The sequence below is a fragment of the Sus scrofa genome, chromosome 18 (genome assembly GCF_000003025.6).
Source record: "Sus scrofa isolate TJ Tabasco breed Duroc chromosome 18, Sscrofa11.1, whole genome shotgun sequence".
NCBI classification, from domain to species: Eukaryota; Metazoa; Chordata; class Mammalia; order Artiodactyla; family Suidae; genus Sus; species Sus scrofa.
In genome coordinates this window covers 11,147,481-11,160,568 of record NC_010460.4, presented here as the reverse complement: position 1 = coordinate 11,160,568, position 13,088 = coordinate 11,147,481, and the positions used below count along the sequence as shown (strand labels likewise).

The following is a 13,088-nucleotide window of genomic DNA, read 5'->3' as shown; positions in this document are numbered from 1 at the left end:
AACTGTTTAAAATTATATAAATGTGGGTGTGTATGTAAAGCTATGTTTACACAGAAAGCTCCCCCAGTGGCAATGAACTCTGTAGGTGGGCTTAGCAAGGCAATGACAGGCATCTTTGGGCTACATTAAGAACCAATTATAGGAGTTCCCTAGTGATTCAGAGGATTAAGGATCTGAAGAATCTGGCATTGTCGCTACCATAGTGGAGTTTGATCTCTAGCCCTAGAACTTCTGCATGCCATGAGCATGGCCAAAAAAGAACAAATTATAGAACAGAAAAGCAGGCATATCTAAAAGTAATGATGTCTATTGTCACCATAAAAGCAAATGAAATCTATACAACAAATGAAGATTGGTTTCAAATAAGGAAAATTAAAGTTAAAAAAAAAAAAAAAACCAGGAGTTCTCATCGTTGCTCAGTGGCTAACGAATCCGACTAGGAACCGTGAGGTTTTGGGTTGGATCCCTGGCCTTGTTCAGTGTGTTAAGGACCCGGTGTTGCCATGAGCTGTGGTGTAGGTCGAAGATGCGGCTCGGATCTGGTGTTGCTGTGGCTGTGGTGAAGACCAGCAGCTCCAGCTCTGATTAGACCCCTAGCCTGGGAACCTCCATATGCTGCAGGTGCGGCCCTAGAAAAGGCAAAAAGGCAAAACAAACAAACAAACAAACCCAGGGAGTTCCCATTGTGGCTCAGCGGAAACAAATCCACCTAGTATCCATGAGGATGCAGTTCGATCCCCAGACCTCGCTCAGTGGGTCAGGAATCCGGTATTGCCACAAGCTGTGGTGTAGGTCACAGAAGTGCTTTGGATCCCTAGTTGCTGTGGTTGTGGCTGGCAGCTATAGCTCCCATTTGACCCCTAGCCTCCCCTAGCCTGGGAACTTCCACATGCTGTGGGTGCAGCCGTAAAAAGCAACAAACCAAACCAAACCAAACCAAACCAAACCAAAAAACCCAATGTGATATTTTTTATTTTATTTTATTTTATTTTTTTGCTATTTCTTGGGCCGCTCCCGCGGCATGTGGAGGTTCCCAGGCTAGGGGTTGAATCGGAGCTGTAGCTGCCAGCCTATGCCAGAGCCACAGCAACGCGGGATCTGAGCCGCGTCTGCAACCTACACCACAGCTCAAGGCAACGCCGGATCGTTAACCCACTGAGCCAGGGCAGGGACCGAACCCGCAACCTCATGGTTCCTAGTTGGATTCGTTAACCACTGCGCCACGACGGGAACTCCCCAGTGTGATATTTTTTAAAAACTAGAAATGTGTACAGGAGTTCCCATCGTGGCTCAGTGGTTAGTAAACCCTAATAGCATCCGTGAGGATGCAGGTTAGATCCCTGGCCTTGCTTAATGGGTTAAGGATCTGGCATTGCTGTGAGATATGGTGTAGGTCGCAGATGCATCTTGGATCCTGCTTTGCTGTGGCTGTGGTGTATGCCATCAGCTACAGCTCCAATTGGACTCCTAGCCTGGGAACCTCCATATGCCACAGGTGTGGCCCTAAAAAGACAAAAAGACCAAAAAAAAAAAAAAAGAAGAAAGAAAGACGGACAAAAAGAAATCTGTACAATGAATTCTACTATCAGGTGAAATCTTTCTTTCTTTTTTTCCTTTTTAGGGCGGCACCTACCTTATGGAGGTTCCCAGGCTAGGGGTCAAATCAGAGCTGGAGCTATCAGCCACAGCCACAGCCACACAGGATCCTAGCCACATCTGTGACCTACACCACAGCTCATGGCAATAACAGATCCTTAACCCACTGAGTGAGGTCAGGGATCGAACCTGCAACCTCATGGTTACTAATCAGATTCATTTCCACTGTGCCACAACAGGAACTCCTGAAATAGTTCTTGAAAAGTAGAAATTGCTTCTGCTTTTGCTGTGCTTTATATTGAGTTGTTCATGGATAAAGTTTTTAAAAATTATTTCTTAAGATTAAACTGTATCATCTTTTTCAGAGTCCTTTCAGACTGATGCTTAGATTCAGTCACTCATTTCTCACAAAGGGTCATGGATCTCCTCATTCTCCTTACAGTTCCTAGTTGTTCTACTTTGCTTTTCCTTGTCTTGTTATCTGCAATAGTTGTTATTTTTTTCCTTTTATTCAGTTTCCCTTCATTTGTTCCCTTATTATCTTCCTTATTCTTATCCTTTCTTTTTCTTGGTCTTCTTCTTGACTTACTCTTGATCTATTGAGTTTTTCATTGCTTTTCCCTTCTTTTTCCCTTCTGCAACCTCTAACTTCATAATAAAACTCTATACACAAAAATGGACACATAGATCAGTGGAACAGGATATAAAGTCCAGAAGTAAACCACTGTACTTATGGTCAACTAATCTAAACAAAGGAGGCAAGAAAATACAATGGAGAAAAGAATCTCTTAAATAAGTGGTGCTGGAAAAACTAGACAACTGCAGGTTAAAAAATGAAATTATAACATTTTTAATAACTTATACAAAAAAACCTCAAAATGGATTAAAGACCTAAATCAAAAACTAGATATTAAACAACTCCTAGAGGAAAACATAGGCAGAACACTCTTTGACATAAATTGCAGCAGTAACTTTCTGGCTCTGTCTCCTGGAGTAATGAAAATAAAAGCAAAAATAAACAAATAGGATATAATTAAACTTAAAAGCTTTTGCACAGCAAAGGAAGCCATAAACAAAATTAAAAGACAACCTGCAGACTGGTAGAAAATATTTGCAAATGATGTGACTGGCATAGGAGTAATCTCCAAAATATACTGGCTTATATATCCTAATACAAAAAAAAGACCCAATCAAAAAATAAGCAAATAGACATTTCTCCAAAAAAGAAACCGACAGACATATGAAAAGATGCTCGACATAATGAATTATTAGAGAAGTGCAAATCAAAACCAAAATGAGGTATCACCTCATATCTATCAGAATGGTCATTATCAAAAAGTCTACAAATAATAACTCCTGGAAGGGTTGTGGAGAAAAGGGAACCCTTCTATCCTGTGTGTGGGAATGTAAATTGGTACAGCCACTATTGAGAACAGTATAGAGGTTCCTTAAAAAGCTAAAAATAAGGAGTTCCTGTCATTGCTCAGCAGGTAATGAACCTGACTAGTATCCATGGGGACATGGGTTTGATCCCTGGCCTTGCTCAGTGGGTTAAGGATCTGGTCTTGCCATGAGCTGTGGAATAGATTACAGATGCAGCTTGGATCTGGCATTGCTATGGTTGTGGTGTAGGCCAACAGCTACAGTTCTGACTCGACCCCTAGACTGGGAACCTCAATATGCCACAAGTGCAACCATAAAAAAAACAAAAAAACAAACAAAACTAAAAATGAGAGTTACCATATGATCCAGCAGTCCCACATCTGGGTGTATATCCAGAAAAGATGAAAACTATAATTTGAAAAGATTCATTTACTCCAGTGTTCATAGCAGCATTATATACAATAGCCAAGACATGGAGCAACCTAAGACTTCATGGATAGATGACTGGATAAAGAAGATGTGATACATATGTAAAATAGAATATTACTCAGCCATAAAAATAATGAAATAATGCTATTTGTAGCAACATGGATAGACCTAGAGAGATCATCATACTAAGTGAAATAAGTCAGAGAAAGACAAATACCATATGCTATCATTTATATGTGGAATCTTAAAAAAAGTTACAAATGAACTTATTTACAAAACAGAAGTATACTCACAGACATAGAAACCAAAGGGAAAATGAGGGGGAGGGATAAATTAGGAGTTTGGGATTAAGAGATACACACGACTATATATAAATAGATAAAAAGGACTTACTATATAGCATAGGGAATTATATTCAATATCTTATAATAACCTATAAAGGAGAAGAATCAAAAAAAGCATATATATATAATGTAACTGAGTCATTTTGCTGTACACCTGAAAGTAATACAGCAGTGTAAATCAACAACAAGAAAAAAAAATTAAAAGTGCCCTCACAGAGCAGACAGAGTATTAAAATGTGGAGCTTCTCTCTGCCCCTAGGTAGCCCCAGAATAGTTTGCTCAGGTATTGTTCCCAGTTCTTAGGTTGACCCACTCCAATTGCTGAGAAAGGTAGCTAAGTTGACGGGCACCTCATTCATTTTATAGCCCTCTTCATTACTCCTTTCCTTCAAACAAGGGAATAAATATGTCCCTTCTATCACTCTCTAGCTTTTACATGGCTTTTTTCCTACTGCATGTAACATTCTGATAACATTATTTATCTGGAAGAAAAACAGGATTGGGGAAGGGAGGTGTTGAGGGAAGAGGAAAATCACCTGCAAATATCTGCCCTGGACCTTACTTACTCTTCTGCAGATGGTTCACAAGAGCAAAATATTTGAGGAAAGGAGCTATAATTGAGGCAAACATAGGAAAGGAATAGAGGATGAGAGGACTAAAGCAAGAGGAAGCAAGTTCTAGATTTTTGGCTCTCATGAAATTTGTGAGATATTAAAGGAATACAGAAGAGTAGAAATGGTTCTTAGCCTCAAGGAGTTATAATCTAGTAGGAGAATTAATATGCCTTTTGTTTTGGGTGTCCCCAAGATCACCCTTAGGTTTTTGATTTGGTAGAAGTACTCACAAATTTCAGGAAGCTTCTTTACTCCCAGTTACAGTTTATTACAGTAGAAGGACACAGATTGGAATCAGCGAAGGTGAAAGGTGCATAGGCAAAGTCCTGGAGAAACCAGGAGCAAGATTCCAGTTGTCCTTTCCTAGTGTAGTCCCACATTCAGCCTTAATTCTCCCAATAGCAATGTAATAACAATAGAGGTTGCTCACCTGGGAAATTCCCCCAAGACCTGATAGCCAGGATTTTAATTGAGGGTTAGTTGCAAAGATATGCTGCTCCTGTGACTTCTTCCTCTCTAGCCCCTCACCAGTCAAATTGACACAGCCTGGCCCAGGGCCTTGGGTATGCCAAAACTGGTGTTTGCTTTGTTCGTGTGAACTATTAGATCAAACTGACAGTGTGAGAAGTTACCATTGTGGCTCAGTGGTAATGAACCCAACTAGTATCCAAGAGGACTCGGGTTCGACCCCTAATCCCACTCAGTGGGTTAAGGATCCAGTGTTGCTGTGAGCTGTGGTGTAGGTTGCAGATGTGGCTCAGATCCTGAGAGTTGCTGTGGCTGTGGTATAGACTAGCAGCTGTAGCTCTGATTTGACCCCTAGCCTGGGAATTTCCTTATGCTGAGTGTGCAGCTCTAAAAACAAACCAAAAACAACAACAACAACAAAAAACCTGACAGAGTGTGGCCCAAAGATTCTCTCACTAGATAGGATAAAGGTTTAGCGGTCATCTCCCAGGAGTTATTCAAGGACCAGTTCTCTCTTTGGAATGTGTAGGGCTGTGTAACCCACCTTTATTGAGTTAACCCTTTCGCCTTCCCAAGTGGTATGTACACTATAAACATTTTTTTAAATAACTGAAATTAAAAATTTTCTGATGACATAAACTAAATCTAGTCATATTCTCAGTTACTTTTGGTTTTGTTTCCATTTTGGTTTTGGTCATCATTTCGGGCTTTAAATAAGTTAATGTAGTATTCATTTTCCCTTCTGTCTACAGCCAGTTTGAAGATCTAAAGGTGTAATAGGGCAATGGCATATGTGGGAGAGACCTGGATCCTTGGGCATCCTTGGTTTATGGTGGCATGCACAGAATGGACCTTGCCTCCATCAGTTCTCTACTCCTGGCCTCTCTGTGGAAGTCACTGGCATAATCCAGGACAGTCTTTGGTCCCTGGACACTGTATCCTCCTTGTCCTAACATTGAAGCCTCAACTCATCTAAGCCTCTGGTCTACTACTGAAGGTACAGCTATTTCTTCCTTGTTCCTCTAAAGGTACAGGAGATTAAGAGAAGGGGTTATGTCCAACCCTTCTTGTCCAAACCTGTGTCACAACCTCTGTGAGAGTCCTACTCAAAGATGTTTTTGTTAAACTTCCCTGGAAATTCAAGAATTTCTATCCAGGGAGTTGTCTGATGGTCTAGCAGGGTTAAGGCACCTGTGTTCTCACCACTGTGGCTCTGGTTGCCTCTGTGTGGCGCAGGTTCAGTCCCTGGTCCAGGAACTTCCAAATACTGCCTGTGTGGCAAAAAAGAAAAAAATTTAAGAGAGAGAGAGAGCCTGAAATAAATGTTGCAACTCATTAAAAAAAAAAGAATTTCCGTCAATTGCTACCTTTTAAGGGGTGGAAAGGAGGAATCTTCACGAGCGTCTAATGATCCTTCTCTCCTTGCAGACTCTCTTCTCTTCTAGCACAGGCAAACCAGAGTTCCTCTCTCACAGGTGGTGGTAGAGGTGGTGCTGGGTAGTTTAGAAAATAACAAGTCATCCCGAGTTTCCATTGTGGCCCAGTGGTTAACGAATCTGACTAGGAACCATGAGGTTGTGGGTTCGATCCCTGGCCTTGCTTAGTGGGTTAAGGATCCAGTGTTGATGTGAGCTGTGGTGTAGGTCGCAGATGTGGCTCAGATCTGGCATTGCTGTGGCTCTGGCATAGGCCGGTGGCTACAGCTCTGATTGGACCCCTAGCCTGGGAACCTCCATATGCCGCGGGAAGTGGCCCTAGAAAAGGAAAAAAAAAAAGAAAATAGCAAGTCATCCGGTGAGGCTGAAGCTTAGAATGAGAATGGGAAAGAGGTGACCAGGGCAGGAAGATCAGATAGGGGTATCAGACAGGGATGAAATTGGGGAGAGTCTTGGATGCAGTGGGAGCCATAGTAATTATAGAAAAGGAGAGGGATAGAGAAAGCTGTAATTAAGGAAGGATTATCTAAAATAGTGGATCTCTGTGAAGTATTTTTGCAATATACTTGGGAGGATGATATCTAGGTAAGATAATCACATGATTAAAAAGACTTCAACATTTTCATTTTCTGGACTTAAAAAAACCCAGAAGCCATATATATTTGAACAAAGTAAAACATATGATTGTTTTAATTACCTGAGACTAGGAAATCTAAGAATATGGAAGATAGTTTTCTTTGAAACTGGATTATCCATGATGATTTGAGAAACTAAACTAGTAGGCTGTATCAGATTGCACAGCATTCTTTCAAAACAAGGCTCTCAATTTACCTCTCTTTTCTTCACCACCATCATCTGAGGGACTAAAAGGCACTTGTCTCTTAGTCTACTTGAATCCTGTATACCACCTCTGTAATGAAATATTAACACGTTAAAAGCACTAGTTTATAACACAGAATTTGCTTTCCTATTACATGAAGATTTTCAAAGTACAGCTACCATAACAGGGTACAGAGCGAAGGGCATTTCAAAACAAAGGGAAAAGCTTGTGCAAAGTGGGTAAGAGTTAAAATTGCTAGAGCATAAAGTATGAGAGTAGTGGGAGCTTCAGCTTGAGAGGTGTATAGGGATGAAATCGTTGAGGGACAATAAGTGGGTTAAGAAATTTGTTTCTTTAAGGGTGGTCCTGGACCATCCACATCACAATCAGGAGATCCTGCTAAAACTGAATCTGGGGAGGGGCTCAAGAACCAGCTTTTAAGTAAATGTGGCAGGCGATTTTTATGCAAACTAAGGTTTAAGAAACAACTATACAAGATAAATAGCCCTTGAATGTCATTAAGAATGAAAATGACACTCTGGAAGCCACTGGAGATTGGATTTAAGAATCTGGGAAAGAGCCTGCTAGGAGAGGAATATTTTGGGAAAGGTAAGGTCATGAGGGAGAGCTGAGTTGCCTAGAGTTTGCTCTCCCCCATTGTCATCGCTTCTTCCAGGATCATTTCAATTTTAACAAAGCCTTTTCTGACCCCATCCCACTCTCAAAGATTCAGCATCACTTCATGTGTTCCTAAAAAATGGCACTTCCATATAATTTTTTTCCCATAATTGTGTTCAAAAGCTTTGTTTCTCCCACCCTGTTTCTATACTTCAAAATCCTTAAAAGCTTAGCCACTTTAGAGTGAAAAATGTGTGCGACTTCTAAAATGTGTGTGTGTGTGTGTGTGTGTGTGTGTGTGTGTGTTGGGAGGGAGGGCTTCGGGTGGGTGGCTGGAAAAGAATATTTTAGAATTATTTGGACATTAGTATTAACATTTATTTTTATTCCTTGTAATAAAAAAAACCACTTTTGAACAGTCTTTATGTATTAATTCTTTGGAGAATAAACCATGTTTATTCACTTGAAAAGCAAATCACTGACTTTAAAAATTGATTTCACCTTTTTCATTGGGGAAATCCTTTAAAATTTCCCGACTTGCAAGAGAACTTCCCCTCTTAACAATTCATGCTCATAATTCATCATACTCAATTCATGTGGCAAAATATATGCTGCCTGCACAATATCTTTTTTACGCAACATTTTTCCATTTTTAAAATTTTTTCCTTGTTTGCTCTTCACAATCTCCACTTCGACTCTCCCAACATATTTACTTCCCCTACAGGAGCCCATCTTCAGTAGCAGAACGGGAGTTTTCGAAGCAGTTACTTAATTAAAAGCGTCGGTAGACAAAGTGAAGCTCCGCCCCATAGGTGGGGCTAACACAGGCGGACCGAATTAGGTGGTTGATCGTTAACAAATGAGCCCTTAATCTTTTCAGAGGAGCTAAACACACACAAAGGCCCAATCAGAGGCCGTGGTTCCAGGAGTTGGGGGGAGGGGCTGGGCAAGAGCCCTCCCACCTCCTAGCCTCCCGCCGCGGCTGTCGGAGCCTCGCGGGCTTGGGAAGGCCCCGCCCCCCGGCCAGGCGCGGCGGCTATTGGGTGGCGCGCTGCTCGCCGACGTCTCGGTTGCTGGGAGAGGGAGGGAGGGGGCGGGGCCTGAGGTGGGCCAGGGGGCCCGAAAGAAAGGCGGGGAGGCGAGGGCGGGCTGGGCGGATTCGACGAGCGCCGCGGCGGTTGGCGAAGCGGATGGGGCGCAGCCTCCCCGGTGCGAGGAGCAGTCCCCGCTGACAGATCCCCTTCTTCCGGCCGCGCCACCCGGGAGGCGGATCCCTGGGGCCTGAGAAGGCTTCCTTGGCCCGGGCCTCCCTCCCTCCCTCCCTCTCCTGCGGGTCACCCTAGCGGCCTGGGAGGAGGAGGAGGAGGAGGCGGTGGAGGAGGAGGTCGTCGGGGGCGGTGGGCAGAGACCGCGCTCCTCCTTTCCCGGCGGCGGCGGCGGCGGCGGCGGCGGGGGCAGGACAATGGAGGTGGCTGTGGAGAAGGCGGCGACGGCGGCCGCAGCGGCTTCGGTGGCGGCCGCCGGGGGGCCCTCGGCTGCGCCGAGCGGGGAGAACGAGGCCGAGAGTCGGCAGGGCCCCGACTCGGAGCGCGGAAGCGAGGCGGCCCGGCTCAACCTGTTGGACACTTGCGCCGTGTGCCACCAGAACATCCAGAGCCGGGCGCCCAAGCTGCTGCCCTGCCTGCACTCGTTCTGCCAGCGCTGTCTGCCCGCGCCCCAGCGCTACCTCATGCTGCCCGCGCCCATGCTGGGCTCCGGCGAGACCCCGCCGCCGGTCCCCGCCCCCGGCTCGCCGGTCAGCGGCTCCTCGCCGTTCGCTACCCAAGGTGAGAGCCGGCCGCGGAGGCGGGGGGCTGGGGAACGCGGGGAGGGACCCCGGGAGGCCGGCGCCCCGGTGCGTCGCGGCGACCCGCTGTCATGTCGCCGCCGCTCGGGGTGCGCGGCGGGGGAGGGGCGGAGAGGGTCTGTGCTGGCGGCGGTGACATGGAGGGCCCGCGCGCTCTGCGGCGTGCCGCGCGCCCCGTGAGCAACTTCCACCGGCGCCGCGGACTCCAGCGCTGCTGCTGCTTCTGCTGCTCCTGCTCCCCAGCTTTCTCCTCCCGGGGTGCCTGGCTGGTGCGACCCGCACTTTTGAAAACCCCTGTCGGAGTCTGCTGCAGACTGTTTGTCGGGTCCCTTGCCGACTGCATCTAGTTAACTGCTACCCTTGGCCTCCCCAAAGCTTTGTCCAGGTCCATATGATCCTAATCATCTCGTATATACCCACGTTATTTGAGCCGGAGGGGGGAAAGGAAGGGATGAAGATGAAGTGATAGTGACTTTCTTTGATGATTGATTACACATCGGATGCCGTCTATTTTTTGTCTTGAATGTTTTGGGTTATTTTCCTTAATGAGCCCCCAATTCTCTCGTCTCTGATGGGGACAAAGGAACTGAGAGACGATGTTTTGTTGTCCTCTGTCGGAGATTTTATTTTAAGACAGTAAATGGTAAAGAGAAATAGAACAAAGTGATTTGGGGTGCAGTATTTTCTTGTATTTTGTAGACAGCACCTGGAAATGTTGAAGTTACTGTTCTCTTTGTGGTGTTTGTTACTGTATAATGAGACTTTTGACAGGTAGCTCCCATTGCTAACATGAACACTTAAAGTAAGTACGGTAAATTGTTTCTAGCAGAGTAATTGAGGTTTTTAAATGTTCATATTGCAAATATTTGAGCCCTTCCTTTTAAAAATACAAGGTAACTAATTCATTTTTAATATATACTGCCTTTTTAAAAGTGACTAGTTTATTTAATTCGAGATAAAAAGCTAATAAGTAATTGAGCTAGGTCAAAGAACATATGAAATTGATGCCTAAAATAGATTTTAGTGTTAGACTTTTGATTTAATTATTTGTTAGGAAAAGAATCTAGTTTGAGGAAGACAGTTTTCCGTGGGTCTTGCTAGGGGAGTCTTGCTAGGGGAGGTGCTGACTCCCCTTTGTTTCTGTTTTTGAAGGATGCTTGTAGAAGGAACAGCCTTGGAAGATGGAGAAAAATGTCTTTTACCAGAGCCAAGAGCAGGCATGCATATGGTCCAGTATAATAAAGAAAAATGTCTCCTTTTGTAGTAAAAGGCAGGCATGCTTATTGCCCATCATAAAAGATGAGGGTTCCCTAAGCTTAGGTTTCCTCTCTTGAACACAACCTATTGTGGGTGCACATGTTACCTGGCCCTCTTCACCTTACCAGGTGGGAACTGTTGCTGTGGGAACCAGTGCAGGAACCTTGACACTTTGGCTTATTACTGGAAGTAATTAACTGCTCTTTGTCTCTGACCCAGGAGTCTTGTGTCTTCTACCAGCATGGATGGGAAACTACTTTGTTAGCTTGCAAGTAGGGTAAAACTGTCAGATCCTTCACACTAGTTTGCTCTGACATGGCCCACATGTTGGAAAGATAGTACAGGTGAAACTTAAATTTTAATTGTGTGTGTGTGTTTGTTTTTATGGCAGCATATGGAATTTTCCAGGGTAGTGGTTAAATGGAAGCTGCAGCTGTGACCTTTGCCACAGCTTGCAGCAATATCAGATCCTTAACCCACAGAGGGAGGCCAGGGATTGAATCTGCATCCTCACGGAGACAACAACAGGGACTGAATCTGCTGACCCAAAATGGGAACTCCTTAGATTTTAGTTCTTAATTTTTAGACATTTTAAAAGGTTTCTTTTATTTGCATTTTAGCTGTTTAAACAGGCCAGTATCTGATTAGGATCTGAATTTTGCATAATTCTAGAATTAAGATTTATCATGTTCCAGGCCATGACTTTTAAGATGTGAATGCATGAGAACACGGGTAATAAGAACTCTCTGATCATCAGTTCTGAGGCAAGTTTGCAATTCTAGAGTTCTCAAAATGTTCCAGTCTCTAGATATTTTTATTTTTGGGTTTGCATAGTGAGCAAGAGTTCTGGAAAGCACTTCTAAAAAAGTTTGGGTTCTCGTCATTCAATTAAAAATGCCATCCTGAGACTTAATGACTTGGGTGTTTTTTCTCTTCCTCTCTCTTTACAAACATTGTAATACTAGCTGTAGCCAAAGTTTAGACAGTATATTTCAGAACTGCATTTGTCCCTTGGAACAAGAGTTTGAACTGCAAAGGTGCACTTCTGCACAGATTACTTTCAGTAGTAAATACTGCAGTAGTTTTGCAGTGGTTGAATCCCAAGAGGTGGAACTGGCGATAGGAAGTTATATTCAAGTTTCCAGCTGTGGAAAAGTTGGCGTTCCTAACCCCCTGACTTGTTCAAGGATCAATTGTAAAAAAAAAGAAGAGTTCGTTTGATTATCTTTGTTCTTCATTCTCCTGATGAACTCATGGGTATGGGCGACAGAGGTCAAACTACAGTACCTTCAGGAGTTAAGTAATTAGGAAAGAGACCTGTTGAGCCTGGGATAAAATAATGGGGAATGGTGGAGATGGAAAGGAAAGGGGGCAGCCTCTGCTTAGCTCCAGTATATTGTTGAGTGATGGTGCAGGGCCAGGGGTGGAGGAGCTTTTTAGTTTTAACAAGGAGTCTAAAGTCTGGATTTTGTATAGAATTTCTCTAGTATTAGATATTGACATGTGATTAAAAATACATGCATAATATAGACCCATTCAGTAGGCCAAACAAAAGTTTTTTTAAACTATTTATGTTGCACTTAAACTTTTTCAGGTATGGGTTTTCAAACTTTAGCTCTACTAGCATCACCTGGTAAACTTGTAAAAAATCTAGATTTCTAGGCCTCTCCCTAGAGAACCCAGTTTGTCACAGTTTTAGAGTTCCGGAGTATAATCTTAATCCCTAGTGTTTTTTTCTTTTTTCTTTTTTTTTAGTTTAAGCAGTATCACATTCCAATGTACAACTGATCAAACCTCCTTTAGAAAATTAAGGCCAAAAGTCAAGGTATAGTGTTCTCGGCACCATCAGACCCAGTTTTCATCTCTGTTAAATACTTTGTGGCACTCCCTTTGTTATCCTAAATGAACTTTGTATAAATTTAAGTCCTTTCTAGAACACCTTTTTTTTTTTTTTTTTTTTTACAGAAATTATATATTATGCTTTGTTTTAAAAAAGAAACAAAGCTAATTTATAACAACAACAACAAAAATCTTTATAAATGCTTAGACACAGTTACACTAGCCACCAAGCCTCCATTGAGAACATTGGTTTAAACTGTCATTTTGTACGTCTACCAGTTGGTAGGAATGAAGGTGCATGACCACAGGCTAAAGTTGGTTGACTAAGTAGTTCTGACTGTCCTTTTCTTAATATGCAGTTAAGTCCAGGAAAGAGGGAAGAGTTTAGAAAACATTTTCTTTAGGTGTAAAGTGGTACATGAAGTCAAGAGACAGCTG

General features: G+C 43.3%; 1 protein-coding gene across 4 annotated transcripts in view; it reads left to right on the top strand.

Moving 5' to 3' along the window:
- TRIM24 (tripartite motif containing 24) overlaps positions 8,814 to 13,088 on the top strand; it is a 96,545-nt gene continuing 92,270 nt past the window's right edge. The window contains exon 1 of one of the 4 annotated variants that reach the window (XM_021079187.1): positions 8,814 to 9,534. In XM_021079187.1, the coding sequence (XP_020934846.1) occupies positions 9,171 to 9,534 (364 nt within the window). In that variant the 5' untranslated portion in view covers positions 8,814 to 9,170. The remainder of the gene's footprint in view (positions 9,535 to 13,088) is intronic. The other 3 variants (XM_021079186.1, XM_021079188.1, XM_021079189.1) reach the window with 3 other exon arrangements.